General features: G+C 31.0%; 1 protein-coding gene across 1 annotated transcript; it reads right to left on the reverse strand.

The window, feature by feature from the left end:
• On the reverse strand, nt 1–21,037 carry LOC128191853 (immunoglobulin superfamily member 10-like). The gene is made up of 14 exons (XM_052864179.1): nt 20,924–21,037; nt 15,769–16,092; nt 14,591–14,794; nt 13,622–13,891; nt 13,167–13,436; nt 12,481–12,741; nt 8,697–8,984; nt 7,567–7,857; nt 5,530–5,640; nt 5,247–5,271; nt 3,426–3,478; nt 2,326–2,341; nt 1,969–2,054; nt 1–1,334 (listed from the first exon to the last, which is right to left on the reverse strand). Exons 1-14 carry the CDS (start codon nt 20,985–20,987, stop codon nt 1,261–1,263), a joined length of 2,337 nt encoding a protein of 778 aa, XP_052720139.1. The 5' UTR covers nt 20,988–21,037; the 3' UTR covers nt 1–1,260.
• Between the last annotated feature and the right edge of the window lie 1,940 nt (nt 21,038–22,977).

The raw sequence follows: 22,977 nt of genomic DNA on the forward strand, positions 1-22,977 counted from the left end.
TGTTTTGAACTTCGCTCAGTCCTGGTCACTGGCACCAAGAAAGTTCATGTAAGCCTTCTGTCTTATGGATCCAATTGAGGGTCAGCTCAAACTTAGTGATGACAAGTCCAGTATTTCTTTCTTTAGCGGTTTTATTAAGCGTGATCGTATAGTTACAATTACATCAGCTAATAGCAGCCCAAATCAGGAGTCTGCACAATCTCATTTCATATGGGTATATATAAGGTTTTACTTATGATGGACAGTTTTGACTAGTTCGGCCCATATACGACGATCATGAGTGAACGTTTAGTGTTCGAAATTAAGATTAATAGTTTATTTCTAAATAAAGTAACAAAACCGTCAAAACTGCCAATCAAAGAGTCTGGATGCAGGATGTGAGTCTCCGAGTCCTGGGTCTCGGAGTCCCCCACCTAGTATGAGGCATCACTTACTCACAATACGTTCATTCATACACGGCATAAAAGGTTACAAAGGTTAATATATAGAATACACAATACATGACTCAATATAGAGTACTAGAGCTATCGTTGCAGACACAGAATCGCCAAATATGTCACATGTTGTTAAACTCTCAATTTGGATATTATTATGCCCGTATTATGCACCTGGTTTCATAACATCATTTAGGAATACTACGCATTGCTACAAGAGTCACAGAGTTCATTCTGTCAATTATCATTAACACCATTCAGTGCGCAGCATCTAGGTACACATAAATATCACAGTGACCATTATGTAATACTAGCAATTCAAGGTCATAGCATGGCTATCTGTTTACACAAGCTCTTTTATTCTTTTATATACCTCAGAGTTCAAAGTTCTATGTATCTTTATACGAATAAAGATGAGTATTTATTCTGTTTTAAAATTGACGAAATAAACTGCAAAAAGAAATATTAGGTCTAAAAACACATAAATGAAAATGATATTGAAAAACTTAATTACAATTACTACAATGTATTTGAAATAACAATGGGCAAAAGGAATTAGAATATATCTCAAGTTTATGATGCTTGTTAATCAATCGAAAACACTCGGCATTTGTATTCATAGTATGGAATTGCTTTAAAAAATCGCAAAAGGTTATTTTTTTTAGTTACAAAATTATACAGGCATATAAAAGAGGAGAGAAATCGCTGCAGTCTTTACGGGTCAACTGAGTAAGAGTAAAAGCAAACACAAATCAAGAAGTCCCATCAAATGCAGCGTGTCATCCACCAAAATCATCCCTAGTTGGTTGTAATCACGAAGAAGCTGTTACGAGAAGGAGAGGTTAATGTATTCCGTATTATTCGCCTTCACAGAGTGGTTGACGTATATTTCAGACAAATCTATAGATAGAAATGTGACATGTTACATCAACCTCGAGAAACACTTGCATACTTCTATTCATATCTGTCATCAAAGAAAAGACACAGCTATTTGCAATCACGTGTATTAAAAGTAATGTCTCACTGGTATTACATCGAATTTTTGACAGCAAAATATCAGCGAAAAGTTATTACAAAGAAAAATATATATACAATCTAACCACTAAACAACAAACTGTTAGATTTAATAGAGAACTAGATACAATAAATTACATAGTAATTTTTAGAAATGTTCCAGTTGAAATTATCTAGTATTTTTAAAGACTGGTAGTAAACGTAATATAGACATGTAACTGTAAAAAATTGATGAATACTTGTGGTCCGTCGGCCAACTTTAAATTAATCTCGGTGTATACTGAAGGTCTTTCGATTGTTGCATGACGTCATTGTGGGCATTCCGATATATTTTACCGTTATCGGTTATAATATTAGTGTTATGTGATGCAAGGATTTCCTAATATTTCTTGGTTTATACTTATGTTAAACACATTTTAAGATATGTAAAGTGAAATGAAACCAACGTTTAACAATTTATAGAGATGAATAATGAATAATTTGAATATAACTTTAAGAAGATAACTTCCATGTATTTTACCTTTTGGGTTCTTGTCGATCATCTGCTTATCACAGATGTTTCGGTTCTCTGTAGTTTCTACATTTTTCAAACTCTCATACATTTGACTGCAATAAAAGAACATCAGGGCGAAATTATAATCAATTTGCTATCGATTGAATTGAATGCATTTTTCATTGAAAATTTCAGATCTGCATTAAAAAAAGTTTTTTTTAAGAATAAGAATGTTGTAGCTCTTCGCAAACTTTTCATCATTAAAACACAAATGACATTAATTTGGATAGTCTTTAACAGCGTTAAATCCATGCATTTTGTTGTCAAAGCAGGTATTAAAATGAGAGAGAGAGAGAGAGAAAGAGAGAGAGAGAGTTAGTTTACCCGTTTTCTTGCCTTTCTGTAAAACAAAATTTGAATGGATATTAATATATTTCTAAAATAATATATGTGTGTGTACTTTTAAACTCTTAAATCTCAAAGGTATAAAATGACCGTATATTAGTCATGATTTAGGAAAATGACCTTACTTTCACAGCTTTAGTTTTACAAAAACATTCTAGTTGTCTGACCTATAGGCATTAACAAAAATATGTAGATTTAACTGACATCCAATAAAACACCTGGATGTCAATCAATAAAGGTTTCGGCTTTATGTGATCTTATGTCTTTAGGTAGGAGATAGTGGAATTTCAGTTCCAAACCTTGGCATAAGACAATGGTATATTTAGATGATGGCTTGCGAATTGGTACAATGTATGTAACTATTACGTGTATGATTAGCTAGAGAGTGTAAGAGGAGCTGTAAGGTTTTCTTGTGGATATTTTTCAAAATGTCGATTGTACCAAATATGATACTTTCATTTATCTGAAAGCTAATTCACAATTTAGATATTATAGGACAAATAAATGTACCTTTTCATACACATTTTTATTACATATTAACAGAACTAGTATTCAAGCTATAACCTATCACTGATTAAAAGAACTTTTAACTCAGAAAAGGTTTATTTTGAGCCATGTTTTATTAAAATTGTCAAGTGTTTCGTTTAGCAGCTAGGTCGGATTGCTTATCGGTTTACATGACAACGTTTTGTTTGTTTCAGTATAATAGTAAGCAACGTGTTGTTTTTCCCAATCATGTTTACGCTATTAATTATCATAATTGCTTAATAATCGGTCAATAATAACTCTAGAGTTTAAGTATGAATTATCTAACATTCAGTTTTACAGCGAATTACACTTGCGAATTGGTTTGGATTTAAAAAAGTACAACAGATTCATATTTCATACAAAATAATTAAAAATGAATCATCTAACACTCTCAACGTGTAAACATATTAGTTTTCATAAATTTTGTCTGATAAAATAATGCTTTAATATATTTTTGACATTTAGAGTAAAACTAAAACTCACGATGATAGTAAAACTCGCATCAAGTAAATGAAATATAAATAGGTCATAATGATATTCAAAACAGTTACCTGCAAGCGTTGTGTAATGGGTTGCATCTTCATTCGTTCTCATAGGGTTATCCCTGTGAAAAGTTAAACAGATGTTATTTTATATGATTGAAATACATGCATCACGAGGGTCAATCAAAAAATATGAAGACAACGTGGCTGTCTATCATATATTATTCATAAACGTCATACTTAATAGATTAATCTGTGTACCAACACTTATGTTATTAATATGCGAAGTTTTAGTCCATTTGATGAAACGGTATTTTTGTTACCCCTTTTTAAAAACAACATATTTTGTCACCACGGCGCACGGTAACGTTCAAAACATGACGTCAAGATTAAACACGCACAGTTTATAGATATACCCCATCTTTATATCGCGCTTAGTCTCTTGTGTCTTTCTCCTTACAATTTAAATGGGCACTGAACCACTTAACATATTATTTGTACACATTTGTTCGAGAATCATAAGTTAGTTCTTAAAAGTTTTCATTTTCTAACCGTGTATCTCTTAGTTTACAGCAAGGATAACCCTGAGCGTCGGTTGACGTTACTTATTATTTGACCAAATATTTACAGATATTCTTCTCTCTTTCGAACTGTTCTATATTCAAAATACAATTACCACCACCCCCACAAAATTTATTACAGTTAAACACAAACTTGCAAATAATTGTTGGCTTATTTTTTGCACCATTGAGCATTTAAACAGCTTGTATCGGCTTTTTCCTGAGTTAAATCGATCTTGTTTGTACTTCTCGTTGCGCCGTGAAGTCCGGCGACGTCGATGTTTTTAGTCAATTCTAAAGAGGACTATCTGTCTTCAGTTACTAATACCTATTCGACAAAACAATATATCCCGTCATTATTTGGAACATAGAATAACAAGACAAAACTTAATTTGAGGTTTCAATATTATTTGATTTTAAGCCAAATTTATAGAGATATTACTTTCAACATTATATGGTTTATTGCTGACATAACACAAATTTTGACCGTGCGCCGTGACCCCATTTAAGCAGGATTAGATTCTAAATAATTCTTAGAAATAAAGGAATTTATTAACTTTTTTCCTTGCAAATTGTTTGAAACTATTGCCAAATTAAGTCTACTAAATTTAGTATTGATATGGCGATAAGTAAGATAGCTATGACAGAGGTTTTCGTATTTTTTGATTGACCCTCATATCTTCCGATCCCCGTCCATTTTTAAGTCCGGAATAAGGATCTAGGATGTAGATTTATGAATACAGTCAGTAGTCAGATTCTTAGTGAATGAAAATATCGTTTCTGGATTTTCTTTAAGTTTTTTTTTATTATTTAAAGAGATTAAAATAATGGGTGAATTTTAGCACCGTTGAATGTACAAGACTGTATATCCTACGAAATAAAATCTCACAAGTATTATCACATAAACAAATGTTTTGAAACTACATTAAACATATCTGATGATAAAATATAAATTACATTTTTTTTTTTAAATTTTGAATTGAAAAAAAAATTGCAAATGGTAAAAAAATTAGATTTTATAAGATTCAATTTCATATCTATTGAAATTAAAAAAAACTTAGAAGTTCGAACTCTAATAAGTATTTTCATAAAAACATGAACAGTAATATATATGACATAAAATGCGATTACATATACATGTATCTTGTAAAATGGATGTATGCGAATTTTTTTGTCAAATAAACATCGGACTACAGTAGGATAAAGTTGACATTTCAATAATTCCACTACATCTAGACACTTGTATTGAGCCAAGAGTAAAAGGATATAAAAAAAGCATCAGATAAACCAACAAATCAAAATTATACAGCAGGCACAACTTCTTACATACCTATCGGATTTCCTTCCATGGTTGTCTGGAAAAAGATGTTTTATAGAAAATATATCATTCTGGTTGTTAAATTCTTCTTTTGTTTTTTCTCTATTGATATTTAAAGTCATCAAATGTAGATCAGAAAAAAGATTAACAGTCAGGAGGGAAATGTTATCTTGGAAAACTTTTTAAATTGATTTATATTTAGATTGAACAAATGAGTCATTCAATGGTCCGTCCAATAGTTTAATAAAATTGACTGAATGTAATTTTACGACAGATAAATAATTAATTTAAAAACCTTGCTTTTTGAATCTACGAAGAAATACGACAACAACAATGACGACAATTGCTAAAGTTATTCCTCCAGCAGCCACACTTCCGGTGATTATGGACAAACTCCCGATATGAACTAAAAATAGATAAAAAGCAATTTTTTACAACCCTAGAACCGCATTAGAATACTGAATGATTATGTTAACAAAATATTACCACTAAAGACGTTGTTTTAATAAAATGTGACCAAAAAATGGCAAAATTAGAAATAATACTATAGTTAGGTAACGTAAAACGATGATAGATATATAAATTATTTGCGAAGATGAACAAAAAAACAACAATAAATAAATCATCATAAACACAATTATAATTAGATTTATAAAAAGATATTTTTTGTTTATTTAACTTAAGTTTCTAAAGGCTCTCTTCTATATTTTATATTGTTATTTGGACTGCAAACGGTGTCTCTTACATTTTAAAAACATTTTTTGTTGCTGAATTTGTAGGATCATAGTGATATTTTCTTAATATTTTTTAACACTGTTATCGTTTTGAATGAACTTATGAACAAGCAATTTAGTTTTAATTAACAGAGCAAATAGATCTTTTTTGTATAAATATTATATTACAATTATATTTGAGAGCATATTCTTTTATCTAAATACTAACCAGCAGACCCTACTGTGAATCATCTTTTAGAAATATATAATAGTATTTTTAGCAATCTAGACCATGGGAAATATGTTAAATATATCTTCTGTGATATTTCAAAAGCATTTGATAAGATCAGGCTTAAGAGATTATTAAATAAATTACAATTTAAAAAATGGCATCTATTGAAATACACTTAATTGGATTGGAAATTATCATACTGACCGCGAACAAAAAGTTATTTAGAAGGATACTCTTCAACCAAACAAAGTTATATGCAGATGTTCCCCAGAACTCTGTACTCGGTCTATTTCTGTTTTTGATATATATCAATGATATGACTGTTAATTTAGAAAATCATATATTAGGTTTTTTGCAGATGATACGTCTCTCTTTGTAATTGTTGACTCTGATACAATAGGACCTGTTTTATCTTTAACAAATGAACTCGAAATAATTAAAAATGGTCTACAAAAACCCCCACCAATATGAAATTTCACCAAAATGTAAACCAGGATAGAGCACAAGTGAAACTTGATTTAAAGTTATTCGCAATAAAAAGCAAATGAACATATATAGTTTGATTTCTTTTATCATAAACTGTAAGTGTCAATAATTTCCGAACAACCCTCGTATTTGTATGATATGGTTGATCAATTCTACCAGTTTCAATAATAATTTTTAGCGCAATAATAACTTGTATCACATACCAATTACTATCACTGTTGCATATTATAATAGTTTTTTTTTCACCATCAACGGTTAAGTTATGGAACACTTTGCCAGACTGTTTAAAATCTGCAACAAGTGTAGCCAAGTTTAAGCGAAGTGTGCGAAACAAAATCTTGTAGATAAAACAAAATCTAAATTATACAACCATGGACAATAAATTGAAATATACTTCACTGTCAACTCAAAACTTTTATAAGAAATCTTAATGCTGTTTTGTATGATCATAACCTAGTTAAATTCATAAATATTCAAGATGTGAAAAATTTTATGAGGATTCATTTCTTTTTTTTTCTTTCATTGCCTGTATTATAATCTCTTGAGAATCTCTCTGATTAGATACATGGGTAATCGTAACATACCAAAAGATATTAATATTGGACTACATGGTTGACGAGTTGAGCTGGAAAAATCAAATATAAAATCCCACAATATTATGTTCTATTTATCTCATACGATTTGATTTATAATACATGTATAAAAAAGCTTTAGATACAGACGCTTAAATGACACGAAATGATTTTTCTTGCCTAATCGGTGATGTAACCTTGTGTTATGAAGTAAGTGTGACCTTGCGCAAAACAATATACTACATCATATCGGAGATAAATATACTTAATAGTTGTTTTAATCTACAAAAATTAAGATCATTAATTGTTCTCTTAGTAGTTATTTTTACCTGTTAATGTCGTGCAGGTGGCGTTTTCTGACGAGTGTGATCCATGAGGGTTCCGTGCAGAAACATAGAACGCGTACCTTGTAGAGGGTTGAAGATTTTGAATGTATGTGGAATGAATTATATTTTCTCCTTTGTCATAAATTATATTTGATTCAATTTTTTTATACTGTCCATACGTTGCAGTGACAGTAAATGTCTGCGTATTTCCACCATTAAAAGATGATTTCCACTGAACTTTGGCACGCGTTTCTTCACAAACTAATTCAAAACTTTTCGGTCTATCTGGGCTTCCTGTCATTGGTAAAAAAGAAAAAAAAATCAGTGCGTTTGAAAAATGTTTTGTCAGTAATTTTTTAAAACATCATTACGGTCTTTCTCGAGACAGTGTATACAGTTGAGTTAAAATAATTTTTGCACTCCTCTATTTTGTCATTGAAATTTTAAATTAATTTCATTGATTGAAACGCTAGGTAGATAGTTTTCTGATATAATAATTTTTCAAGAAAAGAAAGAAAACAAAATAATGATAAAATTGCTAGGAATGAATTTGACACAAATGTTTGTTATTAAAACGGTCTTTACTTTTAGTCTTCCGGCCTGTCCTCCAGCCATGTCTTTTTTTTTTAAAAATTACTTAACCCAACTTATTCTTTTTTAATAATCTGGTTTTTTTTTTTTATAATTTAAAACCACATTTTCATTAAAATATTAACATCCTTAGAGTATGATTGGTTACGTTTACAAATTTACTGATTTACTCATAACTTTATTTAAGTAATCAAAAAAAAAAATTGGCACAAGCATGAAAACAATAGACATCGACCATTTTTGTGACCAACTACAATAGAAAAATATCCATCTTGACAATTTTTACAACCTTAAACTTTCAGCAACAATCGTACTCATATAGTACTTATCATAATTAAAATGTGTCATAAATTGTTTTCATACAACCATTTCAATAAAATGACAAAATATTTGTAATAAAATCATCAATTTGATATAAAAACATGCTTTAAATTTCAACTTCACCAATCGACCTTTTTGATTTTTATATATCCTAATACATAGAACCAAGAAGATTTTGAGTTAAATAAACCCTTTTTTATATCGCGAAATACAATACTTACTTTGTGGTAACACATTCAAAATCACAATACTTTCTCCGAACGCGTTGCTGACTAAGAGATGATAAATTCCATAATCGTCTTGCTCTACAACTGTTTGTTTAAAATGAATAGTAAAATTATTCACTGCACTCCTACATATACTGGCATCCATCCGTGTGTTCCTTGTTCCATTGTCGTATCTTAATTCATAAAGAGGCTCAGGATACGCAATTACTGTTATTGAAAATGCAATCCCAGTGGCGTCACTAACTCCGAGTGTAATGTTTCTTTTAAACGACTTAGGTTTGCCTGAAATTAAAAAAAATCTTGTACAAACATTTTAAAGCATTTTTTAGATATCAATTAATACATGTAATGTCAAAAAATTTATGTTTCATAAAGTAACTATCTAAAGATGTGTTTGAATATAGATTACATTAGTCTATGCTCAATCTGTTATTTTTTTATGAGTATAAAATAAGGGATTTTGCAATCGACAGTTTTTCAAGTAGTTTTATGTTTGTGGAAGTAAATGTACACATGGCGGCAATGAAGCTGCTAACCCCGTCAGTGTATATACGTCGTTTTACAACTCATTTTTTGAGATGATTTATTTTATTTCGAAAAATATCATTGACGTAAGAAATGCAAATTTAAGAAGTTGTCTCGATACTTAAAAGTAGCAGTACAGCTTGAAAACAGGATAAGATTATAGAATATTGTCAGTTATCTAATAAAAATTAGCACCGCTTGTTGTCAATTGGCGAGGCTGAAAACAGTTCTGTTTACAGGCTTCTGATGTCATTTTTTTTTTTCATTATAAAAATAATAACCCTAACTTAAAAATACACAAAATACCCATCGATTCCATATTAGATTTATTGAACACAGTCAATTCGGCCTGGATTTTGCTTTTAACCAAGTTGTATTTACTTGAGCTTATTGCCCCCGTATGATTGAACGTCTAACACTTTAGCTTACCAACTCTTCAAATAAAAAGGCATATTACCTCATTAATTAATAAAAAAAATCTCTTTTTATTCTGTTTCTGAATTTCCACAAACTGCCAAAGGGAGGGCAGATTTTTTACAATTTGGAATATCCCTTTTGATTGATGCAATTTTCTGTTCGTCTTATTGAAATTCTTTTAAAAATAAAACAGAACCGCAGGCACCTACGGTTATTGCAATGTTGTTGAAACAGTCACAGAATTCGGATTTTTTAGAAGGAACTAGTGTAAGTGGCCGATTATGAGCATAACCTATATACCATAAAACAGAAAGAACATAGTCACTGCATCCGACTCTATAGGTGATCTTTTAAGCATTTGTTCGGGCTGCAGCAATTTTAACATATTCTCCGATGAATGGTATACGTACTTGTTTATTAGTAACAACATTGGAGGGGAAATTCCAACGTTTTGATATACTGTTAGCAGATCCTACCACCAAACGAAGTTTTGTGACAAGCCTTGAGCTAATGGTTTCTTCTGTGGTATGCTGTTTCATCGTTTAGTTCAGAAATGCTGGCTACTGAACCTGAAAACCGAAGTCTGTAATTGTTTCAACTGCATCGCGAAACCCTTGGTCAAGAATAAAGAAGCATCAATACTAGCGATCATCATAGGCTTTATGCGAGGACGACCTTCGTGCATGGAGAAACATCTCCGCTGTTGATCTTAGGAACTACATTTATCAAATCAGAAAAAATTTGTTTTGCAAAAAAGTAGTGTGATTTTCAATGATTTTGGGACATGAGATATGGAGAAACCCTAGATATAAAGATACACAATGTTGAAGAAAAATTTTCCTTGCTGAAGCAACAACTTGAGATTCTTGTATTTCAGTTAAACCGAACAAAATTGCGAGAACAGAATGAGACAACCTTGTACATTATAGTGTAAGTAAAAGACCTGTGGCCCCTCGAGTAAATAGAACTGTAGATGGGGGAAAAGACGAAAGACAATTAAACAAATCTTCAAACTGTTCATACGAGAGACCGGTTAGATTGTAATGATATTAGTTGCATATTTATAGTCTTTCCAAAATCAAGTTTCTTAAAGAAACCCTGCAATATCCTTTACCTCATATCACGGAGTAAATCGATTGACTTCTGAAAATTTTTTTCTTAGTTTAGACGTATCAATGTCATGCCCCACTCGCAAGTTACTGTCTCTCAAATGAGACAGAAATAACAGGATGAGTGATGTTTGTAGATTTAAAAAATATAATGCAAACAGGTGGACTTGAACCAGGATACAAAAAACCCTTTAAATCTGTGGTAACCAACTGAGCTATTGAAACCTTACAGGTGTAACACGTAGAAATAAACCACTATTTTAAGTTTCAAAATATGTTGTAGGTATTTTGCAAATTTCGACCATGGTCAGAGGTTTCATTAAAATTAAAAAACTTCTATGACGTCACCCATTGTATTTAGTCAACGTTTATTTTCACTATTCAATCAGCAGTTGTTGGATATATAAATATCCAACTGATATGAGTTGGATATTTTTAATATCCAACCGTCAATCAGTTGGATATTCAAATATCCAACAGGGCATTAAACAAAGAAAACTGAAAAAATGTTGAAACGTGTATTTCCAACATAAATCCAAATTTATAAAACAGAATTTTGTCATCCGTAAATGTATATCCGATAAGCCACGAATAAATTTTTTGCAGAAATATCTCCTTTTCTTAATTTTGATAGATTTGGGATCACATATAAATCACTTTCATAAACTTTTAGACTTCCTCTTTGAACATTGAACCATATAACTCCTTCTAATTAGTTTAACAATATAGGAAATATTGTCGCACTATGACTTCACAAGACTCCTATTAATTTTTTAGATAAATCATCGTCTGTTAATTGACGTCAAAATTCTGATTTTCCTTTCTCCTTGCAAGTTTAAAATATCATGCATTCAAATGGTATTCATGTCTTTCCAGGAACTGTGGATCTCTATATACATTGTACAAGTGTGTTAAAAAATTCATCTTCTAAATCTGTCTGCTCAGTACAGCGGTATGGGTTTCTATAACAAGCGCACCTGTTCACTCGTCCATGATTAAAAAGGTGTGTTTAGTTAGGCTATTGTGTATGGTATCGCTGGAATTATACTTTTGTATGACATCACAGTTGGATATATGAATGGGTCAATGCTTCTTAGAGGCTCAAATGGGGGAATTTTTTAAGTAAGATAAATAACTCGGTAGTGTTGAATAGTTTAGAGAAAACATCCCCTACTCGGGCCTTCGGCCCTCGGAGGGAATGTTTTCTCAAAACTATTCAACACCATCTCGTTATTTATCCATTACTTAATTTATTCCTTTGATAAAAAAAAGTTTATAGGGACAGGCTTGCTCTGATATACATGTATTTCTTAGCCAAAATTTATGGAGAAATAGACCGTTTTACTGCAAATATAATATTTTTGCTAACCTTTTCGGTTAATTTAAAAATCACAAGCGCAATATGCTAGGTTCTAAATGAAAATTTGAAAGATCTAAAAAATGTGCAGTAGAAAATATCAAATTAACTTTGATTTTAAAAGTGTTTTCGGGAAATAGATTTCCACTTTAGTCAATTCTTTTGTTTGATACAGGTAATCCTTTAAGGTTTTTCGTTTTAATAAACTATTAAAGAAAATTATTTCTATTAGTTGTTTATTCTTTAACACTAGAATTTCGATAAATTAAATCAACGGTATTCAATGTATCGTCAGAATAGAACCGTTTATTTAAATAACTAATGAATTAACATAAATTCGATTTATTTTCGAGAAAAAAACCCCACTTACAATTAACTAATAATTCCACCAACGCCGACACGTTTCTCTCCACTATGTTACTAGCAATAAGGGTATAATTCTTCGTATCTGTACAAGTGGCTTTCTCTATAATATATGTAGCTGTCGTCACTGTCGTCTGGATGCGCAACAACACCGATCCGTTATACCACGATACGTTTGATAAAGGATTACTGACCATTTCCCTACTAAGTATGGCTCTATCACTCTCATTTACGATGGTGCTTGGTGTATCGACTATCTTGGGCTTGTCTAGACGTACATATAAAAGAAACATAATATCAAACTATAATAGAATGACAAAGAGAAGATAACTTAGATAAATCTAAAAAAATATGCTTCACATTAAACTGGAACGTTTGTAGATAAAACAGCGTTATACAAAACTGAAAATTCCACTAGCTTGTAGTTAGAAAATTTGAATTAACTCTTTTGCTGCAAAATAATAAGTACATAGTTGACCTTCCATTTATTGGTGTTTTAAAAGATAAAAAAAAATATCTAGTAATATGAAAAAGTACTTTTGTAAAAAGTATTCCAAAGACTTTTGATATTGTACCATTAATGAAGTTGACTATCTTACTATAAAAAAAACACTGAACTTAAAATGGAAATCACCACAAGAAAATATTCTAAATACCGTTCTATCGCTAATAGTTAAAAGAATAAATACTTGCACAGTACATCGACGTATATGGTAACTACTTTAGATGTTCCCACAGAGTTGCTGGCTGTACAGCTGTATGGTCCAGACATATCCCTTTGTATGTTGAATATTGTATAGATTGGTCCATTATAAAGGATATTACTAGGATACTCCGTTCTAAACCATCTCCACATGATATTAGTGTTTGGGTTGGCACCAATCAGTATACATTCCAGTGTAACGGTGTTCCCTTCTATTACCTTGTACTGACTTGGTGAATTTGATATCACCTCTGGTTTATCTACCAAAATATTATGAATTCATCAACATACATTTATATTCTTATTCGCAATTAGGTTGTATTCTTTTGATTCATAATTAATTGCATTCATAGCTAAAATATTTAGTCATGACTTGCACTGTAGATGTTTTCTTAGTAAATATAGAATCTATACGAGTATATTTGTGATATTAAAGTCTACTCACATTGTACATCTACGTTAATTATAAATGGTTCAGATGTCCCTACAGAATTGCTAGCTGTACAGTTGTATGTTCCAGACCTGTTCCTCTGTATGTTAGGTATTGTATAGTTTGGTCCATAATAAAGGACATCTTTAGGGCGGTCTGTTCTGGACCATCTCCATATGATACTTGTGTTAGGGTTTGCAGCAATCATGGCACACTTTAGTGTAGCTCTGTGTCCCTCAATAACTATGTATGGATTTAGTGAATATGATGTCACCTCTGGTTTAACTATTAAAACAAACAATCTTTATAAATATCATAACATTACAGTCTATAAATGAGATAATTGGTATTGTATCTTTAAAAATAATTATACAGAATTTGTGTATTACAATGATGATGAAATTTGTCCTAATCTTATATGCGTTTGCTTTCAGTCTGCTGTAGATTAATAATTAAAAGGTACCCTGGGCTTGGAGAAAAAGTGCTTTGCAAGAAAGTTTTACATTATTCATATACTACATATAAATCGAGTGGAGATATCTATTAAATATATCACAGTATACGTAGTATCTTTTATGTTAGGGAAAAACACTTGAAAATCTTATTCAGTAATAATCATCGTTTTAAAATGATCAATAACATGCACACAATATTAAATGCAATTTATCATACTCTTTACATATTGAAAGGAACCTGTGTTGGTAAACTTATTTAAATTTTGTTTTCGTATATATTTTGCCAAAAAACCTTAAAGCTTATAATAATTATGTATGATGAGATGGCAAGTACGCAAGAGTTTTCCTTTGTCTTTTTTGGTTAAATTGAACTCTTTTCTTTCTTTGCTAGTTAAACCTAATTTGATATAAAGTCATATCTAGCTGGTATTCATTGCTGTAATACATAATATATAAAGCTTTTAAAAAAAATACTACTCTTTAACATTCTGTGTTAAATGTTGTATAAGAATCATGAGTGGATACATACACAAAACTGTCACTGTATTCATCATTGAGGTTTCACTTTGATCTCGTATGTTGCGGGCTATACAAAACACATGTTTTCCATTGTCCGATTTACCAAGATTGATTGACAAGAATGATACAGTTCTCACAAAATCTTCCGTTTCGTCTTTTGTAGCTATTGAGAGACTGGTAATGTCTGTTGATGACATGTACCACATGACGTAAGCTGGAGGATAACAGTATGACGTTGTACAAGTTATATTTATCTGTTGCCCAGCAAGAGCAATAATCGGTGTCGGAGTCAGTATTACTGATGTCACTGGTACTGAAATAGTTAAATTATCACATAACAAAAAAAAAATAAATAAAAGTGTTTAAAACTCAAAAGATATGTTAAACAAAAGCTTTCAAACTTCATGTTTATGAAAAAAACCGTATGTTTACATGAGAGAGAGAGAGAGAGAGAGAGAGAGAGAGAGAGAGAGCTTCGCGTCGGTTGACAATGGTTGACAATGGTTGTCTCGGGGTGTCAATTTCAACAGTTACCCTCCCAAACAGGCACTATTTATAAAGTGTTACCTGTTGCTAAGTATGTTGCTAACGCTGAGGTTATCGGAACAGATTATCAACTGCGTCTAAGCCAATTAGATTACAGTATTTAACATGAAAGTATAATTATGAATTTCAAATCAAACTTAAGTAGTTTTTGAGTGTTTTCTATAGAAATAAATTAAAATTTTAATGTATCGCGGAAAGTATACACAGCCCAGCGTAAACTCTGAATAGTGTATATATAATGATAACTCCAATATAAAAATGTACATTGCTCTGATTTTTATACATATACATAATTATACTCTACATTACAAAATTATAATACTTGTGTCCATGAACTTTATGGACAACCCTCGTATTTTTGTTTAGAAAAAAAATGACTATAGGTCTTATTGACACTAGCATTTTTTTCATCTGGTTTTATAAATCAATTCTGTTTTTTGTAATGATTTTATGATACCAAAATAACATTACACGACTTTAGATATTTTTCTATGTGCACAAAGTGTATGTATAAAAAACCCTGATGTATTCAATGCTTTTCTCAGAGATCTCTTTTTTTGACACCTGGCATAAATATATGGGAGGATTAGAAAAAATGTAATCACAATGTTATTAATGATTAAAACAGTTTATTTTACATACCTTTTACAGAAAAGACGACTAATTCACTTTTGGAAAACAGAGTTTGGCAGTAAATAGATGCTCCATTCCACTTCCAAGGGACAGAGACCTGTAGACTGTATAGTGTTTCATTGTGACAGGAAGCATTGTAGCCAGTTACACAAGTTTCTGGTGTAGTTATACACTTTCCATGACTGTGTTCTAAAAAACACAACTTTTCTGTGAAGTTATTTTCAAACGACACAATGATTGGTGGAGTTGGATTTGGATCTAACTGGCATGTTAATGTCACTGTCTGGTTAACTTCAACGTCGTTAGAGGGAATTACGGTCAGTTTTATTCCACCTGGAATCAAAAGCATCATGATTCAAATGATAAATTTATCAGATATGCAACATAATTCAATGTCATTATCTATATATTAACAATTAAATTTGACTAATTCCGCAAAAATAAAAAAAATATTGCCATATTGCCTTACATTTAGATTTTAACAAAAATATCTGTACATCAGGCTTGGGGTAATGTTAAATGTAATGGTAATGCATTGCAATGCATTACATGTTTTCAAAGTATTGCTAGTAATGTGTAATGCCACATATTTGTTGTCAATTTGTATTCACTAAAGCTGGCACACGAGCACTTTACAACACTTTGCGATCGGAATATATGGCTTCGCACGAGCAATCGCAAACTTTGCACGAGCTCTAACATTTGTTGCATGAGTTTTTGTGGTCGCATGAAGTCTCAAAATTGTGGACATGCACACTATGTAGACGCGAGCGAATGCGATTCAAATTATTGCAATGCAACGCACAAACATTAGTGCGAATGTTTTACAACGTCTTTTGCACTGCAAGTACGATTTTTTTTATATTGCAGCTGTTTTGCGTATGTTGTGCGACCATGAGACTGTTGATCAACGTGTCTCATGTAATCTTGCAATGTTTTACTATCATTGCAAGGTTTATCGGTTTCAGATTCCAGGCTTTACCACTAGTATATACTGGATACAGGGTTATTTTCGCCCCGTGTTATTTTTGCGGTATTGCCTTGTCTTGAAATTGCCCCAACAATGTTGTGGTAAAAGAGAGATAATATGAGACATTGGAATTTGCCAAGTCTTATTCCGCTGACTGACAAAATACTGTAAAAGTGCAAATGAGCAAAATTAAACGGGGGCGAATAGATTCTTCATACAGTATACATTGTATACACAGCATATTTGTTTAAGGCCAAAATTGACCTTGATTTTTGGCTTCTGTGTTTGTTATCTCATTGGGCGGTATGCGATATATATATTCCCTATGACTCGTACGTGCATTTGTAAGATGGAATGTCTGATCGGACGAGCGCCGCTCAGCCTCGTTCAATTTCTATTCTTCATCTCATTTACAAACGAATATTGTTTATATTTTCAGATTTATGTGTGATATTGTCCAGCCTTAATGTATCTCACTCCTCACGTTTATGAAGAAAATCCATTTGAATTCAAGAAACAAGTTTCGGGGGAACTATTTTCTCGTGCGGAAGGTTTTTTTTAGTCGAAAATGACAGAAAACAAGCAATTCTATGAATTTTAATACACTTTTCTTTTAATTATACTTTGTTCATTATTCACATTTTTAACATTTGATAGGTTTCTGACATGTTCTATAAGTCCTGTGTGACTTGTACAAAACTAAATTTTGAAAGAATGATACATTTCTAGCATAAAATCATGCAAATCATGCAAATATATAGAAAATGTCTGAAATGTTTGAACCAAAATTTTGTGAGAATTTTACTTTGATGCCATATATCTAAAATTTGACATCACCCCATGTTTTATTATGTCAAAATGATACTGAATACATATCTAGGCAAACTGGATTCATCTGATAAAATTCTTGATATTCAAAATGTTTTATTACAAATCAAATTGTAACTATAGTAGATATTGTCTATATTAAGTGCAGAAAGGTCACACGAAAATTTATGCAGCATCGAACATTTTTTTTTTCGTAATCCCTTTTTTCAGTGTGACCATTGTGCATAATTAAAAACAATATTTCAAGAAAAAGTTTACTTAATCAAAAATACTGACAACAAACCCTAATCGGGCTGAAATTGCATTTTAGGTGCAAAAAGGTCAAATTAAATTGTCCATAACTCAGAGGGATTATCTTTTTTTTAAGTGTGTTTTGTCTACAGGGGCTCGTAACATAAAGATTGCTAAGATTTTGACTTAATTAGGGTCATAAGTAGGACTTAGGCGGAATCTTAGGACCTACATAAGTCCTGCTTAAGTATGTCTTATACCGTAACATAAAGCAAACTTAGAAATGTTTTAGCCAAGTCATGTTTATGTCAAAAAGTAAAAACGTATTTTTCATTTCTTTTGTCGAATTTGAATGTATTGGTTTTTATAGATACACGTGTATGGCATCTTTGATATTAGATGGGGTAGATGTAAATGTACAGACACAACATTCAAAGTGGCATGAGTACATGTATATATTCAGTCATTGTTGTTGCTTGTTTTTTTTGACGAATATTCACTATTGTAGTCGTTCTCGAAGACAGCCTGTGGCGTAATATTGCGATGCCTTAGAACTTGATATAATTATATAGTGGATTTCTTTTTATATTTTGTTCTACCTCTTACCTCACCAATAAAGCAATTCACATAATCTGGGTATAATTCCTTCATTAAGTCGATATATTGAAATATATTTAAAATCGCTTAAAGGGGAAGGAAACTAAAAATATGTTGTACAATAAATCAATTACTTATCATCTACTATAATTGTAAACCGTATTTATTTTCATTAAAAACCCCGGACCAATGAATAAATCAAGAAAATCGATCGCTTAATTTAAATTTCCCGCCGCCATGGGGGCTGCCATTGAACTTTAATCTATGACGTCACACCATCTATTCCGGTTTGTCTTATCAACATAACATCAGTATATTCGCTCTAAATGACAAGTTCTGGAAAATTTGAAACAATATTGATTTGAGACCGTTCTTTTACCTTTGCAAACTACAAACTAACGTCAAATGGAGCATGTTCGTTGAAATCTAAGAGCGGAGGTTAGTGTCGGAGAAATCTCCGCGTAAATGTGGAAATTGTCAACAGATGCCAAGTATCATAGAAAATGTCTGCCGTCGTTATTTCGACATGGTAATTCCGACTTTAAAGAATGAATTTTAAACATCCCGATTACAATTATAACATTTATTCAGTTAGCGAAGAACTTGACTTGGATTAAAAAAATTAATCGAGGTCGTTTTCAACTTTGAATGATAGCAGATTAAGAGCTGCCATCTACTTATAAAAATGCATATATTTATGCATACAATGATACATGTATTTATTCTTTAGATTGATGTGTGAACTCAAACATTATCAATTTTGTTTAGTCGATTATTTGAGTAACAGAAAGGCATAAACCAGCGTTAATTGTATTCAGAGCACTGTGTACATTCATTTATATATGTAAACCAAACCGGAAGAGATGGTGTGACGTCAAAATAATTATTTTTTTTGGTTTTTAATACAAAAGAGTTCTACATCATGTCAGCCTCCAGTAAATACGATTTCTCCAACTTCAAACGTTCATTAAAGCTTAATTACGTATTTTATTTTCAAAACAGCATGACCATATGTGATAATTTAAATCACTTTATTAAAATAAATAAATTATGTTTTTGACTTTTCTTCCCCTTTAAGGTTTTTCTGTCTTTGAACGTCCTTTATTTAGTTTCTCAAGTTTCGCGAGTTTATATAATTATGCAGTTACGTCTTGTAAACCGACCATTACGTGTTTACAACCTATCTAGCAGTCCACTTTCATACTACCGGTTTATGGAAAATGTGACAGATTATTACGACCACTATTAATATTTATATCAATCAAATCAAAAATTTTACATTGGTGAATATTAAGATATTCATTCTGTGTAAATATCATAATGTGATTAAAACTCTGTAATCATATGCTGAATTTAGATAATTAATAAAAAAAAAACCCTTCTAAATGTGTGAAAACAATACTTAAGACACACTTAAGTCACCTCTATCGGCCGCCTAAGTATTGGGTAAATTGTCTTAGCTAAGCACAGTTCTAGTAACGGACTTAAGTCTAAGAATGAACATAAGTCCTACTTAAGCACTGTCTTAGACTTAAGTACCCTTTATGTTAAGAGTCCCAGATTTCAATGATATACTCCTAAAGAAATTCTTGATACAAGAACATTCAGGAGTGGGATACCTTAAAATATTTTTTTTAATATTTAGTTACATACATGAATGTATGTGGATTCCACTTAAAATCATACAAACATTACTCGGGACATTTTTTTTATTTCTAAACTTTATAACATTTCACTTACATAAGAGTTTTAAAACAGAAAGGATTTTTAAAATTTTGAGAAATAAGGGGTTATCTGGAACCAAATTGATACTTTAAAATTCTCAAGAAAATAGAATACTGTACTTTGAGGTTTATAATTGTGTTATACTGCGCCTAGAGCAGTAACAAATACATGCAACAAAGAATCTCCTACAATTTTTGGTGTAGAGATCCATCTTAAGAACTGGCGCTTGGTTAGTGTTTGACAGCTAAAGTAAACAGGCTGGCATTTTTAAATTGCATGATTCAATACTAAGGACCATATCGGATAGGTGTAGACGTGAGACGTTCACTGATTTATTGACTCAATCATGAGATCATACAAATATTTACCAGAAATCAAAGTTGTTGTGTTTATGTGCTTGAGTGAACATATAATGAAACTTAAGCTTTGATCAAAGTTTATCAAACAGGATTTTTTTAAAAAATAAAAGGTGTGGACGCTAAACGTTATTCGCGTAAATATATCAGCACTTGCAATTGTTCTCAAATACGCACGTGCAAAATTTTCATGTTTTAAGGTTAACTTTAAACAATTGTTTTTGTCTTGGAAGAGACAAATTAGGGTTCAAGACATGATTCATATCATTGATCATTATCATATGCATATATTGGAAACATCGGACTGAAATGATTATTTCGATTTTTTCTATCAAAATAAAGCCTTATCTTTATTCATCTGATAATTTCTCTAAAAAAAGAATTGTACTTTTTACATAGTATTAAAAAATCAGTGACTAGAGTTGATATATAAGAAAAAGATAAAGTTTGAACTTACCAACTCTTATTCTAAAGAAACAAATGAACATCATAGTATAAAGTTTGCTTTTCCATTCAATCATCTTAAAACCCGTGTCTATGACTGTATTATCCCAAACAAATTACTTTAATGCAAAGAGACTATTGATACAAGTAACTAGGAAGTAAACCCAATATAGGTATACGTATGTATAAAACGTGATATCGATTTTACAACTATTTGCTTAATTGTGTATGGAAGCCAAACAAGATATTAATTCTAACGAACCTAACTTGATGTTAATCTTTGAAATAGTGATTTGATCATTCTACATGGAGTGTTCCTAGTTTCTTTCCATAATATTTGGAAATTTATTATCAATAGTTGCGTCTATCAGTGACAATCAGTTTAAAATTAAAGTATAAAACAAACACAAAATCAATGACGTTCCATTTATTTAGAAATTGTTGCGAAATTGCTAGGAATAAAAAACGTAGTTTACGAGACTTCATAACTGGAAAATATGACAAACTGTTCACACAATTCTTTGCTTATTTATTAGTAATTTTTATTAAATTGGGAATAACTCAAAATAATTGAAAAGTGGATAGGTAAAAGAAAATTGAAGTCAATTTTTGAAGACCGTTGAAAAATGAATGATGACACGCCTCATACGTGGACTTTTAAAAATGACATTTAATATTCCACTTTATTTTATTTCAACGATCGATAAACTACGGAATCATTATGCAAGGATGCATTTTAACATTATCAATAGAATCCATCCGTTCATGTCCTAGCCTTTTATCATAACTAATTTCAAGATTTCAGAGGTTTTCTGTAATATAATCCTTTTTTTTTTATTAGGGTTACAATTTTGTTTGTTTATTTTTTAAACGTATGTAAATCAATGCATTTAAAACAGTGACAACATCTGTTTATCTGTTCAATTTCTTATAATGAGCTTAGTTTTTATTCTGGCTAAGGTGTGTTCCCGTTTTGCACACATTTGATAATTGGGTATAGAACAATAGGTGTGATTTGTGTTGTGATAGCAATTATAGTCTGCTTTCAGTCAAATATTTTACCTGGATTTTTACCTGTGTTTTATCAGCGCCTTTACGATGAAACATGAAGAAAATAGATATTTTGTTGTGTTTTAGGTATAATAACAAATAACTATCACCATTTTTTCATTTGATAAAATAAAGATAATGATATGTTTAGTCTTAAATTTCCACTCACTGATTATCTTCACAAATTAAGTCAAGACGTTGTGAAGATGATGTGGTACACCGTGTCTCTTTTTACATCTTGGTTGCAAAATATGTAAAACACATGTTTATAATTAGTTGATTGGTATCAACAAAAAATATTATGAAAGGAAACAGATCTTTCTCACAAAATATTTCAATCTTTGAAGTAGCGGCTTTGAGAGTAGTTCTTATGACATCACCGCTTTAGTATATATTGTGTGTCACTTTCTGATTTTTCACATCAGTAGCTAAATACATGAAGGACAAAAATTTCCGACAAAAATAATAATGTTGATATTGATTCGATAAGTTCTTATGACGTCACTGCATTAGTATATATTGCGGGTCACTTTTATGGTTTTTTCCAAATCGGTAGCTAAAAACACGGAGCACAAAAATTCCGACAAAAATAATAATCTTAATATTGATGCGATATAATTCAATCTGAGGAAGATTGAACATGCATGAATAAGGTCTACATTTATAAGTTTTCTGAAAACATCTTTACAGTTTTTGAAGCATATAAAATTGCCTATTTATTATCATATCATCATACAGTTTGTCTATTGTCTTCGAATATTTAAGCCACAGCATAAATGAAAAATATTTAGCAGCGTTTTCACAAGACACATTTCCTCAATTTATGTCAGCAATTATTGAATATTAAAATATATTTTCTCTTCAAACTTGTAACATGTACATGTACTTCCTATTGAAAGAGTAAAACAAAAGCATTTATTATTTACATATCCAACATTTTTGCAATAACCTTTCTCGTGTAAATAAATTAATGAAATTGTTCATGACCAGATTGATGTTTGAAATTAAATTCAAGAA

This window comes from Crassostrea angulata, chromosome 7, assembly GCF_025612915.1.
Source record: "Crassostrea angulata isolate pt1a10 chromosome 7, ASM2561291v2, whole genome shotgun sequence".
NCBI classification, from domain to species: domain Eukaryota; kingdom Metazoa; phylum Mollusca; class Bivalvia; order Ostreida; family Ostreidae; genus Magallana; species Magallana angulata.